Source organism: Aotus nancymaae, unplaced genomic scaffold, assembly GCF_030222135.1.
Source record: "Aotus nancymaae isolate 86718 unplaced genomic scaffold, 86718_ANA_hifiasm-v0.15.2.pri h1tg000028l, whole genome shotgun sequence".
In the NCBI taxonomy this organism is placed as follows: domain Eukaryota; kingdom Metazoa; phylum Chordata; class Mammalia; order Primates; family Aotidae; genus Aotus; species Aotus nancymaae.
The window spans coordinates 30,984,102-31,000,133 of record NW_026988441.1 but is presented as its reverse complement, the minus strand read 5'-3'; the positions used below and the strand labels follow the sequence as shown (position 1 = coordinate 31,000,133).

At 59.4% G+C, this 16,032-nt stretch overlaps 1 protein-coding gene across 6 annotated transcripts in view; it reads right to left on the bottom strand.

The window, feature by feature from the left end:
• ADGRL1 (adhesion G protein-coupled receptor L1) overlaps positions 1 to 16,032 on the bottom strand; it is a 58,463-nt gene that overhangs the window by 3,961 nt on the left and 38,470 nt on the right. For 2 of the 6 annotated variants that reach the window (XM_021675251.2, XM_064381759.1), the window contains 18 exons: positions 10,425 to 11,225; positions 9,199 to 9,513; positions 8,492 to 8,595; positions 8,019 to 8,204; positions 7,652 to 7,690; positions 7,303 to 7,486; positions 6,986 to 7,111; positions 6,286 to 6,500; positions 5,831 to 6,001; positions 5,192 to 5,401; positions 4,866 to 5,086; positions 4,588 to 4,654; positions 4,088 to 4,179; positions 3,336 to 3,504; positions 1,075 to 1,203; positions 812 to 908; positions 605 to 733; positions 429 to 446 (listed from right to left, as the gene is read on the bottom strand). In XM_021675251.2, coding sequence (XP_021530926.1) covers positions 429 to 446; positions 605 to 733; positions 812 to 908; positions 1,075 to 1,203; positions 3,336 to 3,504; positions 4,088 to 4,179; positions 4,588 to 4,654; positions 4,866 to 5,086; positions 5,192 to 5,401; positions 5,831 to 6,001; positions 6,286 to 6,500; positions 6,986 to 7,111; positions 7,303 to 7,486; positions 7,652 to 7,690; positions 8,019 to 8,204; positions 8,492 to 8,595; positions 9,199 to 9,513; positions 10,425 to 11,225 — 3,273 coding nt within the window. Of the gene's footprint in view, positions 1 to 428; positions 447 to 604; positions 734 to 811; positions 909 to 1,074; positions 1,204 to 3,335; positions 3,505 to 4,087; positions 4,180 to 4,587; positions 4,655 to 4,865; positions 5,087 to 5,191; positions 5,402 to 5,830; positions 6,002 to 6,285; positions 6,501 to 6,985; positions 7,112 to 7,302; positions 7,487 to 7,651; positions 7,691 to 8,018; positions 8,205 to 8,491; positions 8,596 to 9,198; positions 9,514 to 10,403; positions 11,226 to 12,426; positions 12,512 to 14,856; positions 15,701 to 16,032 lie in introns of those variants that run through there. The other 4 variants (XM_012457811.3, XM_012457808.3, XM_012457815.3 and 1 more) reach the window with 3 other exon arrangements.

The following is a 16,032-nucleotide window of genomic DNA, read 5'->3' as shown; positions in this document are numbered from 1 at the left end:
GAAGTGGGGCTCCATTCCTGCTGGTTTTCCGTGGGCTTCCCCCTGCCCCATGGGAACTCTGGTCTGACATTCCCTTTCTCCCTCACTGGCAGTAGAGACAGCAGCCCAAAAGCAGATTGGTTAAAGTTGGGGGACAAGGACCAGTTCCCCCAGGGTCTCGTCCCCCAGCTGGAGGTTCAGAATCTCAGCAGTATGAGGAGGCCTGGGTGACAGGATCCCTTTCCTGTGCTCAGACCCTCACATCTAAAGGCCCAAACTCAATGACCACCACCTGTTATCCTCCATCCGGCTGCCAGCCAGACTGTTCGGTGGAGCGGGGGATGGGGAGGGCATCCCAAGTTCTCCTCCTTAAGTAAGCCCATCTGAGAAGGCCACTATCTGTCCCTCTCCCAGTCTCAGAAATATTTCCAGGGAAGAGTCGCACTTACTGGGTTCCCGGTAGCTCCCTGCAGGTGGCAGCCAGGAGAGAAAAGAGAGAAGGCAAGGGTGAGCTTGAAATGCCAAGTCCAGGCTCCAGTTCTGGGGCATAGAACATCCCAGGCGGAGGTCCCCTGGGACGCAAACCCCACACTTCCCAACTTGGATGCTTCCCCTGTGCCCTCACCTGGGGAGTTGAAGACAGGGGGCGAGGAGGGATTGAAGCCCACCGACTCAGCGATGAGGGTGTTGTAGGGGCTGGTGCCCCCACGGGGCTGCAGCACAGGGTTGGTCAGCAGGTGGTTCCCCATGGTACCTGGCCAAGGGATCAGATGTCATAAGGTGGCCAGGAGCCTCGAGGGACCAGAGCCAGAGGCAGAGGGACCCTTCTCACCTCGGTTCAGGGTGGGGGTGCTGTTGATGTCACCCGCCATGAAGGAGGACTCTGTCTGTTTCCTCACAGTGTCATTCCACATCCTCCGAATTCGGCTCTGGGGACACAACCCAGATGTGAGGGGACCCTTGGGCCACCCACCCTCTGGCATCTGAGACTGCTCACCCGATCATCACCATCACAGACCCAGGCCAAGTCACTGCCCGCCTCTCAGGCTCCAGGTTCCAACACTCAGCCCCAGGGAGCCCTGCCTGGCGTGATACCTGGGTCCCTGTGTAGTAGCGGGTGTTGCTTCGCATGGCTGAGGTCTTGAGGGACCCGTGAGTGCCCCCGGGTGGGGAGCGGATGCAGCAGTAGGAGTGACGCAGGCACTTGCTGTACTCCTTGTGCACCTGGGGGACAAGGAGGACAGTCAGCTGGCTGGGACGCTGGCCTCCTCTGTGATCCAGCCTCCCACAGGGCTGGCACAAGATAGCCTCAGGAGGCCGGAGACAGAGCTTCCAATGACTGTGTTCCCCTGCTCAGTGACTTGCAGGCCACAGAAACCCTGCTGTCCCCTGTCCCCCAACAGCCAGCTGATCAGGTTCTCCACTGCCACTGACCGCTTTTCATTCATTCATAAAAGCAACAGAGCATTAATAAGCATCTGCTATGTGCCAGGCACATATTAGGCCTCGGGGATGGTACAGAAAACAACAGACATAAATGCCTACCTCTCAGAGCTTATATTTCAGTAGACAGAGACACAACATACATGAAAATATAAATATGCAGGCTATCAGATGGTGTTAGATTCTGTGGAGAAAACTATGGCTGGAAAGGGGGTTAGGCAGTGCTGACTTGGGAGCAGGTTGTGATTTTAAATAGATCAGGGGTCATGGTGGCTCACACCTGTAACCCCAGCACTCTGGAAGGCCGAGGTGGGCAGATCACCTGAGGTCAGGAGTTCGAGACGAGCCTGGGCAATATGGTGAAACTCCCATCTCTACTAAATACAAAAATTAGCCAGGTGTGTGGTGTGCACCTTAATCCCAGCTACTTGGGAGATGAAGGCAGGAGAACTGCTTGAACCCAGGAGGCAGAGGTTGCAGTGAGCCAAGATCACACTACTGCACTCCAGCCTGGGTAAAAGAGTGAGACTCTATCTCAAAAAAAAAAAATAACAATAATAAAATAACCTAAAAAAATAAATAGATCAGAGGAGGCCTCATTCAGGCTGGGGCAAGGACAGGGGCTCTACTGAGGAGGGTCCACATCTAGGTGTCTGAAAGCAGAGATAGGGAGGGGAACCAATGGTCCCAGATCAGACCATAGGGACCTGGGGGCCCCTGAAAGGACATCACTGTCACTGCGTGTGAGGTAGGGGCTGTGCAGACACTGCCTTTGACTGTGTGTCCAAGGAGGGACCAGGACAGTGTTGGGCAGAGCAGGGACACAGACCACCTCTCCCTTGCAACGAGAATTCTCATGACTGTTGCCTCTGCCATCCCCTGCCTTAAGCCTTACCCGCCTCACCACTCCCCAAATCCAACAGCAATCTCCACAGCCCGCACTCCTGCCAGGGCCAACTCGACAAATGTATCAGCTCCGTCTCCCCAGCTTCAGTCCTGAGGGTGCTGCCTGGACCCTCACTCCCTACCCACGTTCCCGATACTGTTTTCCCCTTTGTTTTTTTTTTTAAATAGAGATGGGGTCTCTATGTTGCCCAGGCTGGTCTCGAATTCCTGGGCTCAAGGGATCCTCCCACCTCAGCTTCCCAAAGTACTGGGGTTACAGGCATGAGTCACCACACCCAGCTCTTTGTATGTGTTTGTTGTTGTTTTGTTTTGGAGACAAGAGTCTCACTCTGTCACCCAGGCTGGAGTACAATGGCATGATCTCGGCTCACTGCAACCTCTGCCTGCCGGGTTCAAGCGATTCTCCTGCCTCAGCCTCCCAAGGAGCTGGGACTACAGGCGCCTGCCACCATGCTTGGCTAATTTTTATATAAAGGAGAGATGGGGTTTTGCCATGTTGGCCAGGCTGGTCTGGAACTCCTGACCTCAGGTGATCCGCCTGGCCTTGGCCTCCCAAAGTGCTGGGATTACAGGCATGAGCCACCATGCCCAGTCTGTGTTTTTCTAAGATTCATATTTTAACCCATTTATTTTAAAAAGATCCTTTGTATCACCACAAAATTCACAAGTCTTTCCAGAACTACGAATGTAGGCAGTGCTCCCTCAGGTTGGCTCCCAAAGTCCTCCCCGCTTCCAGGCCTGACTTGTGATCCTCATGGTGGTGAGGGTTGCCCATCACCAAATCTGTCCTGCTCTCACTCCTTTAAGCTGTTGTATCTTGCTTTTTTCCAGAACCCTCTTCACCTGTGGCTAAATCCTGAGCTCATGCTCCCCTCCTGGCAGACGCAGACCTGACCATTGAAGGCCTGCAGCACTCCTGAGTCCCCTCCACCCTTGTTTCCTTCTCCTGGGTGCCCAGGAAATGTCTCCAAGGGAGGCTGTGACCCAGGACCCCGGCTCGACCTCACCTTCTTCTGTAAGGCGCAGTGAAAGACAAAGATGAAGACCCCCTGGAAGGCGTTGAAGGTGGTGAAGAGATAGGCCATGACCACCGACTCCTTATTGATAAAGAGGAGGCCGAAAGCCCAGGTGAGACCCAGCAGGAACAGCAGCGCGATGGCCCCCAGTGCCCAGGATCTGGGGGTGGAGAGACAGGGTGTCAAAGTACCCGGCGGAGGGGACGGCCTCAGCTTAGGCCTCCCCTGCAGCCTATAAGGGGGGGCCACTGGGTGGGCCTGGGCACTGTCTGCAAAGCCCTAACTGAGCAGGGTGGGCGAGTGGGCCTTGGGGGCAGTGGCCTGCCCAGGACGCCTCCACGCCAGCCTGGGCCACAGGGAAAGGTATTGGGTCAGGGGTTGGGGTTTTGTGAACATCAGTCATTCCTCTGCCAACTTTATTGTTTTTGCCAAATTTCCAGACCACTTAGGCTACACCTTGCTGCCTATTTCTCTTTAAGTTGCTCTTAAACAGACTCACCTTTTGAATTTAGCCTCACTCTATGCAATTATGCCCCTAAAACCACAGGTTGGACGTGCTAATGATACGCTTTCTAAGACCCATTAAGTAGGTACATAGTGAATACAATAAAACACCCCTCTTGATACTTAAAATTGCAATGTGTGTCACCAGAGTTGACAGCACCACCTTTTTGGACACCCTGGGAGAAGTGGGCCCAGCAAGGCGGGTGATGGGGCAGGAGGCAGGCAGGGGCGGGGCTCACTTAATGTTGTCCAGGCGGCTGGAGTCAGGCTTGAGCACAGATGAGCTTCGGATCATCTTGTGCAGGGTCACCATGAGGAACACCAGGTTGACCTGAGGGCCGGACAAGGGACGGGCTGGGCTGAGAGTGGCCCTGACTCCCTTAGTGAGTGCTGAGGCTGGGGCCTGGACTGGCGAAGGCTTGGCTGTAGCCCTCTCCTCTGCTGGGAGAACCCCGGACCTGCCCCTGAGGTGCCCAGCGTGTGGCAGTGAGCTGACTGGCATTTTACTGCCACTCCTGGCTGCTGGGAAGACAGGGCCCACGACCTGACACACGGTAGTGGCTCAAATCACAGCCCCCGGTGAGCAGCCCTCAGCACTGGAGCTCCACGGACCCAGCGCACTCTTATTCTCTCAGCTAGTGGCTCAGTTCCAGTGAGCGGGGAGAGTGTGGGGGGTAGGGGCTGGGGTCAAGGCCAGCCTGGATGAAGAAAGGAGATGAGGTGTCACCTCCCAACTCACCACGATAACGAAGGAGACGGGCCCAATGAAACTCCAGATGAAGTAATTGTCCACTCGGAGCCAACAGCTGTAAAGGAAACAGGGCCAGGGTGTAGAGAGAAGCTGAGGGGCCCTCCCCTGTGATCCGTGAAGGCCTAGGACTCTAGAGGCTGTAGCCTCAGGGACGAGGAAGAGGAAGGGAGGTCGCTGCCCTGAGGGTCCTGGTCCAAGGGGTGCCACGGAGTAGGGAACCAGGTGGGAGGAGAGAATAGGTACAGGGCCAGGAGGTGGAAACTCACGCCTTCTCGGTGCCATAGCTGCGGTAGTCAATGGCAGCCGCGATGCCCACCACCAGGGCCGGGAAGCAGTAGCCGCCCAGGTAGTAGTACTTGGTGCGGGAATACTCGCTCTCAAACACCTCCACCAGCAGCAGGTAGAGGTGCACGCCCTCCAGGCACAGCCAGGAGAAGGCAGCCAGGAAGAAGTAGTGCAGCAGGCCGGCGAAGATGGGGCAGGCGATCTGCAGGGAGCACCGAGGGTGAGGGCTGCTGCCTAGACAGGCATCATCCTTTCCTGGCCCCCAACCCAGGCACTGGCCATCACCTGCCCTCGAGTCCCAGCCTACCTCATACTGAGTCTTATCGATCCCAACCAGGAAGAGTAGCTCAGCCAGGAAGAGGTTGATGCACAGGTTCTTGTGGATGGTGTTGCGGTCAGTCTGCAGCCCCCGCAGGAAGCAGAAGGTGGAGATGCAGATGGCCAGGCAGACCAGGGAGATCACGATGCCCACCCAGGTGATGACTGACAGCAGCAGCTCATTGATGCGGCCCTGGTACTGGGGATAGGAGCAGGGGCATGCTCAGGGCCTTTGGTTTTGCACGCTGTGCTCAGCCATGTGCCTGCTGCAGGCAGGGCCCTGGGCAAGGCCACAGGCCTCGAGGACCTCTAGTGCTGCCAACCTGGCAGCCCCCACCCTCTGCACACAGCAGTGTGCTCACTTCCTCATGCTCTGGAAGGCTTGTGGAGAGATGACCAACATGCCACCAACCTGCTTCTCCAGAGTGCCTTGGGAGAAGGTGGGACCATGCCACAGAGGACCAGAGAGAACCAGACGCATGGCCTCATGCCCCAAGCAAGACTAGTGGCCCCCCAACGCCCACGAGGCTGGCCTCCCCTGGAACTGCCCATGACCTCTCTAGGATGCCATGCAAAGCCAGGCCAGCAAGCAGGCCCACCCGGAGCAGCAGAGTGCCAGCCAGCTTACGATCTCGCGGTGAGCCATGAGCACAGCGAAGTTGGTGAGGTGGCTGCAGGCACACGTGGTATGGGTCTTGTTGGACTCCACCAGGCGGCAGCCCTGGGTCGACCAGTAGCCCAGCATGGAACGCTCCGAGTAGTTCCAGAAGGAGCAGTTAGCATTGAAGTGGTTCTTGTCCTGTTGTGTGGTGGCGCCGGGGTGTCAGAACTGGAGTCAGAACCAGGGAGTTCCGTTCTGGCCCCCCCACCTGGCTACAGGGATGGTGCCAAGTATCAAAGAAGTGCCTGGGTTTTGGGGCTCCGTTTGACATTCTGAGAGCTCGGGGGACAAATGGCCCAAGCCACTCAAGTGGAAGAACCCGAAACTTGTTCTGGAGGTGAGCACATGGTGTGGGGGTAGGTACACAGCCAGGGAACAGAGGGTACGGCAACCCCCTGGAGGGAGAGGGCAGCTCAGCTCACCTCCAGGTGGGCCACGGTGAAGATGACGGGGTCCATGAGGAAGACGCGGCTGGATTCCTTATTGATGGAAGCTGCGATGACCTGTGAGTTCACCACCAGAGAGGCACCCCCGGGGCCACCCGGGCCTGCTTCCCCGGCCAGCTTCACCGTGGCGTTCTCCGTGGACAGGAAGAGACCCAGGTTGTTATAGAGGATGAAGACAACTTTGACCACCCCTGGCGAGGACAGGCATGATTGGACGTGTCAGCATCCTCAGCTGGCGCACCTCTGTCCAGGCCCCTGGCCTCCCAGCTTAGCCAGCTCCTCAGCCCTTGGCCATGCTGGCCACTGGGACCTCTGAAGCCAGTCCACAGCCCAGGCAGGTGGGAGTCAGGGAGCCCTGTCCACAAGACCGCTGCTCAGCCGAAAGCAGTTCTGAACAGCAGGGCAGTGTGACGGGACACAGAGTGGCTGGGCCTCCGATCCACCCATTCTCACCGTGTCACCTTGGGCAAAGCCCTGACCTCTCTGAGCTGTGAGGCCCAAGAGCCAACTTGGCAACTGCAAGGCTCACCCTCAGGCAGGGGACCCACGAATCCCCTGAAATTTTACACTAGCATGGGAAAAGTTCAGGACCACTGCCCTCCATAAATGGCGCAGAGACAGTGGCACAGGGCTGATGGGGGCTGCCTCCCCACCCGAGGCCCCCAGGGGCACTGACCATTGCGGCTGTTCTGCTTGATGGTTTTGGCTGACAGCTGGATGGAGTTCTTTCTTGGGTACTCCTCCTGGGGGAACACCAGCTCCTGCACCTGTCCCTCTGTGTTCAGGACTGTGACCTCCAGGACTGTGGGGACAGAGGAAGGCAAGGCACATGCAGTTGGGGTCTGTTCCCGGTCCAGAGGCTCAGGCTGCATAACAAGATCCTGTGGCAAGACGCCCAAAGGCTGGGTATCCCCTCTGTGGCCTCCAGGCCAGAACCCTGTGGTTTAAGGTTTGTGTCTGAGTTTGCCCTGGGTAACTGACCGAGGCACTCACCCACGTTCTCCTTGGCAGCCAGAAAGCGGGCAGGCTCTCTGACGTTGTCAGCCAGTAGGAAAGCACCCTCCTCCAGGACGTCCAGGAGCATGGTGGCTGTGTGCACCTGCTCTGTGGCATTCATGTCCTTCCAGGACTCCAGAGCTTCTGGCCGGAGCAGATTGTCCACTGTCTCTACCACGGCCTGCACAGGCAGGGGGATGGTGCTGTGAGGCCCCCTAATACCCTCTAATTCCTCTGGGTGCGCTCTGTGTGCCCTGTTCTCAACATCCAACCCTATTCCCTGGCCCCTCACAGCCCCCATCAGCTGGAGCCCATGGTCCTTACACTGGAACCCCTCAGGTCTTACCTTGATATAATCCTTGCAAGTTCTCTCTCGCTTGTGCATCTAAAAAGAGATGGAGGTGATGTCAGGCCAGGCCCCTGGGCACCGGTTCCCTAACCCCAGTACTATCATATCTGGATAGCTTTGTCATCTATGGCTACCACTGACCCAGGGCTGAGCTATGAGCAAGACATTTCCTCAGGGATCCCCAACCCCCAGGACCATCTGGGGCAGCACAGGAGTGAGACCCAGCAGTCCTTGGGGTTCCTTCCTCTCTGAGGAAGTGAGTGGGGGTGGCAGCCTGGCTGGAAGGTACCAGGTCGGATACTTCCGGAGACCCTGGGGGCAGGTGTCCTCCCCGCACCAGGTCAGCCCCACCACCAGGCCCCACCTTGTTGTAGTTCTTGCCAGCTGACTCGCGCTCGATGGGCCGAAGGGCCTGCAGCTGGGCGTCCAGGATGTCCAGCAGCTGCTCCATCAGCTTCACGGAGGAGGAGACGTCCCCCGCGTAGATGGAGCCCCGGGTGTGTCTGGCCAGCTCGCTGGCAATGTTGGCCGCGTTCTCTCCACTCTTGATCTGCGTGAGGTGGGGGGTAGGGAGGGAGAATCCCAGGTCTGTCGGGGACCATCCTGCCCTTCCTGGGTTCCCTGGCCTGTGCAGCCTCTCCCATCTTTCTCTGCTTCCCTGTCACTGTCTGCCCTTTCCCACCCCATCTGTCCCTGCTCCCTCTGTAGGCTGGGGAGGTGACCCCACAGTCCTGCCTTCCAGACCTGCCAGCCCGTGTCTCCCCAGTTGCTCCATAACCCCCGCTGGGCCCTGGGCCCAAGCACATGTGCCTGCCTTTGAGGGGCAGTGGCTGGTACCTTCTGGGCCACCTGGTTGACCCAGGGGGAGGTGCAGTTGCTGAGGTCAGGGCCCCGGGGGTTCCAGAGCCCCAAGGCTGGTAGACACTGGAAGGAGGCAATTCCTGCAGGGACAGACAGACAGGAACAGAGAAGGGAGCCAAAAGGGAGAAGAGAAGGATGGATGAAGAGGGAGAGAAGAGATGATGGAGCAGGGGACAAGCGGGCGAAGAGGGAGGTGAGGGAAACACAGAGAAACAGACATGAAGCGGGCCAGACAGTCAAGAGAGGCGCCACTCACTTCCCCTTGAGCTTTCCCTCTTGTCCCATCTTTGCCTCCAGAATTAGAACCTTCCATCAAGGCTCATCTTGGAATGCCCCCCCCACCACAAAGCACCTGCCAACCCTCCCCTCAGATCTCCAGGACACACGGCCCCGCCCTTTTCACACTTCAGCTGGCCACCCGTGAAGCTGGCTGTTCCTGGGCTGTCCCAGGTCAGCCTGAGGCCAGGAGCCGGGTCACCTCCTGAAGGCTCCCTGTAGGTTCTGCAGGTGGGGCCAGGGGCACTGGCTGAGTGGCCCATGTGCAGAGCTCTGCTGGTCACTGGGGAGGACCCCTGCCCTCAGAAAGCCCCTGCTCCAGCAGATGCCACCACCCACACATGCATTTGTGCTAACCTGCTGGGGGGCATGGCCCCTATGCCCCTGGCCACAGCCTCTGTACTCACCTCGAGTCCCCTTGGGGCAGGGCCTTTCCACCAGCATGCCCTGCTGGGTGGCCGGCCACTGGACCCGCCGTACCTCTCGGGGCTCGCAGAAGAGCTCAGGGGACACATGCAGATTCGGGGCTGGAGGCCGCCGGGTGCTGGGGGCTGGGGCTGTGGCTGGAGGCAGATCAGGTCCCAGCTGGTTGATGGCACCCACTGGGTGCGTGGTGAGAGGTGCCCGGCGGAGTGGGGTGGTGGCTGCAGGCGAGGCTGTGCTGGTGAGGGGCGTGGGCCTGGCTGTGGTGGTCGTGCTGAGGGGTGGGGAAGTGGCTGGGCCTGGAGAAGGGATATGAGACAGGGTCATCCCCATGCTCAGGGCCATGCCACAGCGTGCCTGGCTGGGCAGGGGTCCCAGGCCATCCTAGCGTCTTCCTCACCTACTGAGGCAGGAACACATTGGGTCTTGCTGGGTCTGGTTGTAGATCTCCCCTTGCCTCTCTGTGCCCACCAAAGTCCCTTATGCCCACAGGACCATATAAAGTATGAAAGGGTGGTAAAAGTTCACTATGTGTACCATAACGTCTGAGAGAACGATCGGGGAGAGGTGCCTTCCTGAGTCCAGGTCAGCCCCGCCACCACCTCCCATCCTCTTTCTAGCTGACCTCGGCTTCTGTAACCTGGCTACGCGGCTTCCCTCTGGTGGGGCCTCAGCTCCCACTTTTGCAAACAAGATGGGATTAGACTGCGCTTCCTGGAGCCCTGGGGCTGCACAAAGCTGGCAGGGCAGCTAAGGGGTGCAGGAGAAGACTGCGGAGTTGCCCCCAGCCCAGTCAGCATGAGCAGCTCAGCTCTTTTGTTTTGTGGATATTGGACTTCCACCCAGGATTTTGGAGGATCTAAGGGGGTAAAGGTGCCCAAGTGCTCAGGAGAGGTAGTGTAGTTCAGTGGTTGGGAGGCTGGGTTCAAATCCTCAAATAACTTAATCCCCTACCCGTGCAGGGCCTCAGTGTCCTCATGTGTAAAACAGGGCAGTAAGGACCCCTGTGTCATAGACTGTGAGGAGGTGAGTTAATGGCTGTGAAGTGCTCAGAACAGCCTCTGTCACATGCTGTGAATTTCCTTTACCTCCCAATCCCCAAGAGCTCACAGGATGGGGCTCCCCGCCCTGGGACCCAGCGGGTGGGGGTGTGGGGGTGGAGGAGACAAAAAACAAGCAGGCTCCATGCCTGGAAGTGAGTCGTCCTCACCAGCACTGGGGTCGGGTGGCCCGAACTCCAGACTATAGCGCACTACGAAATAGTTGTTCCAGACATACAGCTGGTTGTCCCGAGGGTTGTAGTCGACGGAGGAGATGAACTGGTAGGGGTTGGGGAAGGCAAGGCTGACAGGCTCCTCGCGGTTGGCATTGGTGTTGAAGGCATAGTCCACGCGGTTGCCAGCCGCCTCACTGTCATCGTCCACGTACACGGAGCGCAGCACGTACAGGACCCCACACACCATGAAGGCGTTGGACGCAGAGCGCTTGTCGTAACCTGTCTCCCACGTGCCCTCGAAGCGCAGCGTGTAGGGGTTCAGCTGGCTCACCACCAGCCGCCCGTTGTTGCCCTCGGTCGCATAGATGACCCACAGCCCATTCTCGTCTACCGCCAGGTCGATGTCGGTCTTCCCACCCCAGCGGTAGGGCGAGGTGTCATGGTAGTTGGCGGTATTGATGACCGTCTCCCCGCTCTTGATGCGCGTCCGCAGGTCATACTTGACGATGTTGCGCGTGCGCTCCTTGTTGTAGAAGACGGCGCCGTCATAGACCACGAAGCCTGTGCCATCCACGCGGTTGGGCAGGCGATACGTGGTGGTGTGGCGGGCGGCCACGTAGTCCTCCCATGAGGCGTATTCAGTCAGCGTGTCCGTGCGGTAGGGGATCCAGGGCATCACGTAGATGCGGTCACCAGCCTGCAGCGGGTCCTTGCACCACGCGCCAGATTGGTGCTCTGACTCGTGTGTCGAGGTAGGCTCAAGCACCTTCTGCAGGGTCCCTGGGCACACGAAGACTGGGCAGGGCAGGCAGGAGGGGAAGAGACGGGAGAAGAGGGGCAGAGGCAAAGGGGAAAAAAGAGAAAGAGGGAGGAGAGAGGCAAGTTGGTCACGCTGCTGGGTGGGGAGCCAGGTCGTCCCCTCCTGCTGCTGCAGTCACGGTTGCTTGGTAGGGCTGGTGATGGGAAGGGGGTTTCCGGGCTGGGACCCGACCCCCCTGCCCCCGCCCTGCCCAGCTGCCCCTCTCCCTGGAGATGTGAATCCTGGAGGCCATTAAGAGTGGGGTTAGTGGGGGGAAGTGGTACCCTCTTCCCTTCCCTGGCTGCTAGAGACCCCACAGGCTGGGGAGGAGTTTGGCAAGAGCCCTCCCAGAGGTGGTCCCATGTGATTTAAGTGGGGGCAAGTTCTCCCCACTACAGTCTGTCCAGGGACTCATCACCCGGCCCCTTCTCCCTCCTCTCTGCCACCTAGGGAAGAGCTAGGGTCCAGGGTCCCATCCTTCACCAACCACACCCAGACAGATTTTTTTTTTTTAACTCCACTTTCTTCCTCCTGCAAAAATTGCAAGGTAGAGTGATGTTTCCGTACCCACTGTGGGTGTCAGGAGTGTCCCCCTATTCCAGGCTGGGGGACGGATAGGGGTTTCAACTCTCTCCCCAGGTTCCTGATGCAGCCTGAATCCCACCCCGCACCCGGTACCCACGAAGTCGGTAGCCGAGGAAGAAAGGATTCCCAGAGGCAGCTCCCAGGCTAGGATAGGGAACGGAAGAGTCTGGCCCCTCCTGGAGGGTGCCCTGCCCTGCCCCCAGCCGGCAGGGTCTCTCATGGGGTTTGGCTCAGCAGCAGACAGTGGCACTGTGCACAGGGGTGGGGGTGGGGGTGGGGACATGGAGAGGGACAGGACTCCCGGGAGAGTTGGGGAGGGAGAGGAGAGCTGTGCAGAGGGAAGAGAGACAAGGGGATGTGGGGACTTGGCGAGGTCCTGGCTCCATGAGAGGCTGCACTGGAGACCACCTGGGAAGAAAGGGTTAGTGCTGGCGGAGGAGAGAGGGGTGAGCAGAGAATTCACTCCAAGGCCCAGGCCCGACTGAGGGTCCCTCAGGGGGGCAGTCCCAGGTCCAGCTCGGAGGGGGCAGGGGAGGGAACCAGGCGCTAGGATAAAGACCCAGCCCGCCCCAGCCAGGCCCCCCACCTCCCCTGGCCCGGACCCCGATTTACCTGCAACCATCCCCGGCTCGGGAGGAGGGACCAAGGCAGCGCTGATGTCAGAAAGGTGGGGGGCCCCGCCCCACCCCCCCAATCCCTGAAAAGGAGGAAAACCTCAACTGCATCTCGTTGGCCGCTGCTGGCCAGCCCACCCTTGCCCAGTCACGTCCCAGTGCCACCTACTCCTAGCCTCCCCTTGACTGATCTGGGGGTCAGTGTGGCCAGACCCCACATCTCCTCCCAAAGTGCCGACATCCACGTGCCCCTCCATCCAGGATGGCCGGGCCTCCCTCACCTCCCGGCTGGCAGAACCCACACACAGGCCAGGGCAAGGGCACTGGGGTGAGGGTGGGGGGCTTGCAGTGAATTCTCTGCTCCTGCTTGGCCTGTCACCAAAGCAGCTGGCCCCAGGGGAACAGGGAGGGTTGGGACCTGGCACCAGCTTGGGGGTCAGCCCCAGTGGCGAGATGGGCTTGGGTAAGAGATAGTCCTCATTCCCCACTACCGGCAGGCTTGGGAGGGAGAGGAAAGGCAGCACTCCCTTCACAGCACTGCACTCCCTTCACAGCACTGGGGACAGGGTGGCTCAGGGGCCCCCTGGCATGAAGCAGCCAGGAGCATGTAGTTTTTATACAGGGAGGGGAGTCTGGGACACAGAGCTGGGCAGGATCCAGAGCGACCCTGGCTTGGGCCCTGGCAACTGGCCATCTCCCTGTCCCTGATGCCCCAAGGGTTGGCCTGCACCCTCCGTCCAGCACACTGGCCTCTGCCCAAGCCAGTCACCACCCTGCCCTGCCTCCCCCCACCCCGCCAGGTGTGTGGCATCTGAGGGGACATGTTTGTGTGAAGGGGACAGTGGGAGGCCTCAGAGCCTAACCTGGTTACAGGATCCCAGGAGGAAAAACGTGGTTAGAGGTCAACCCCAGGGAGAGGGGGAGAAGATGAGGAAGGGTCTGTCTGGGGCCTTGGACAGCAAGGCCCCTTCCCCAGCACCAAGCTCCCAATCCCTCCTCTTCCCTCCCTTGCCCCGTCACACCACCCGCCCTGCCCTGGCCCTCGAAGAGAAAAGCTCCAGTGGTGTCGCATCCAAACCAGTGGGCCTGCAAGAAGAGTGGCTGGTGCTGGGAGGGAGAGAGACTCCAGGAGAGAGAGCGGAGAGTGGAGGGGTGCGGTGAGGGGGCGGACCTCAGGCCAGTAGCCCAGGCCTCTCTCAGATGGGGGAAAGGGGAAGATGGGGAGGGGAGCAGCTCAGAGGGACCCTGCCCCACCTCCTTCATAAGGGATGCTCCACAGACCACCGTAATTTCAAGGCAAAAAGGATCCCTAAAGGCCACGTTCTCCAGCCCTGCCCACTGCTGCCGGCCTCAGATGGGTCAATTTCCCAAAACTTTCTGGGGAGGAAATGGTCATCCCTAACATCCCACCCTAAAAGCGTCCCTCAGCAGCAGCACCCCCGCCCCGACAATAATGGACAGCCCCATCCCATCCACTGGGGAGTTCTCTGCCCGAAATTACGGAGTCTGTGGAAGTCCCCAGACTGTGCCCCCCCGCCCGCCGCCCCTCTCCCCTGGTCCTCTAACCACCATAGCCCAGAAGAAACCCTGACTGCAGCTTTGCAAGTGTGAAAGAAACAGAAAACACGCTCCCCCACCCCTCGCTCCCCCCTCCAGGAGGCCCGCCCCCACCCCCTCGCCCTCATTTTTCATTTTTGGCAGGCTACCCCCTCCCAGGGCTGGGGACAGCTGACACCCCCCCCCAGGGCTGGGCCCCCAGCTGGTCAGAGATGGGGATCGGGTTGGGGGTGGGGAGGACTGGTGCTCCATGCTCCAAAACAGCTCTGGGCCTTGGAAACGTCAAACCAGAAGGAACTTAAGCCACCAGGAGCCCGAGACATAGGAGGAATCTGCTCCCCAAAAGGAAAACAATAGTGTCCCCTCCATCCCGCCTCCCCTGAACCAGAAACATGTTATAAAAGGTACAGGGGAAGGAGGAAAAGAGAGGGGAGAGACAGAGAGAGAGAGAGAGAGACAGAGAGACAGCTCACCCGGTGCCCCAGTGGGGGAGCCGGGGAAGGGAGTCCCTCCCCACCCGCCCTGGATGCTTATACACTTCTCCTGAAGGAGGCAAAAGAAGTATGAGAGAGGGCCAGGTCCCCCGAAAGGGCCAGGGACCAGGAAGGAGGGACAGAGACAGAAACAGCAAGAGAGAAAATCCTGCCCAAGCTCAGAGAGGAGCTTCCGTGGGTATCTGGAGGGTGGAGATGCCCGTGGCCGCACCAGGGCTGGCCCCACTGGGAGGACAACCCGGGATGGGGGATACCGACCGGACCGAGTGTGGGTGGGGGAGAGAAGAAGGGGCCGGGAGGGAGGGCAGGTCACATAAGTATGGTACAGGTAGAACAAAGTGTGAGTTAGGGGTTAGCATTGGTAACAGTGCGTTTACCTTTCTGCTCCACTTCTACTTTAAGCATCGGAAGAGAGAGAGAAAACAAATTGAAAAAAAAATGTGCAAGAAAAAAAGAGAAAAAAAAGAGATTAAATTGCTTTCGTTTCTTTTCTGGCAACACGCCCCCTTTTCCTTTCCTTCCTCGCTCCTGCTTCCCCAACCCCTTCCGTAGCATCAGTTCGGGCCCCCGCCCCCAGGTCCCTTCATCTGGCGGGGGGGGTGGTCAGGTGGGGCGAGAGGGTGCCGGGGAGACAGAGGGACGAGGGGGACACACACAGGAGGGAAGAGACACAGAGACACAGGGGTAGGAGGGGAATACAGGCAGGCAGGTGGACAGAGCCCTCAGGTGGGAGGGGGCACCCTTGGTGCAGCGGGGACAGGGAGTGGGGAGCCCCAGGTGGGAGGTGGGCTCTGGTCAGAGGGGGCACCAGGGAGTGGTGGGGTGGAGAAGCCACTCGGCTTCCTTCCCACCCTGCCTGCTGCCCTCCTGCTAGAACCAGGGGCCCCAGGGGAAGGGGTTCAGTGTCTCCCAGGGCCTGGGCCCCCACCCAGCCGAGAAACAGGCTGAACTGCTTCCCCTTTGAGCTGGCCTCATCCAGGTCCAGCTGACTTCCCCCAAGCCCTCACAACCCAGAAGAAGCAAACACAGAGAGAAGGTGGCAGAGCCAGACACAGAACGACAGAGAGGCAGACAGGCGGATGCACCCAGGCCCCAGAGAGAGCCAGGGTCAGGGAGACGGAGGCAGATAGGTGGCGGGGATAGGGGACACAGACTGGGTGGGACAGCAGGTGGGGGCACAGACAGCTCCCAGGCTCCCCTGGGGCAAGCCCGAGGCTCAGCTTCTCTGCTTAACCCACCCAGGGCCCAGGGGCCCAGGAGCCGGGAGCTCCGCCCTGCCTGCTGCCCTGTGGGCGGGCGGCACCTGGGGGAGGAAGGGGCACGGTTAGACTGTGCTCAGCTGCAAAGCAAATCCAGCGTTAGTAGGGCTTGTCCAGTGTGTGGGAGGGTCCCCACACATCACGTGCCCCCTGCCACCCACACCAGCACTGGGGTCACCCCAGCCTCTGAAGCCCTGGGCCAGGTTACTGCCCAGGCCGCTCCCCTCTTGCATCCCTGGCCCCTCAGGAACTTCTAAACAGAGGGACTGGTTCTCCTGGCCCCTCTCTGAAGGT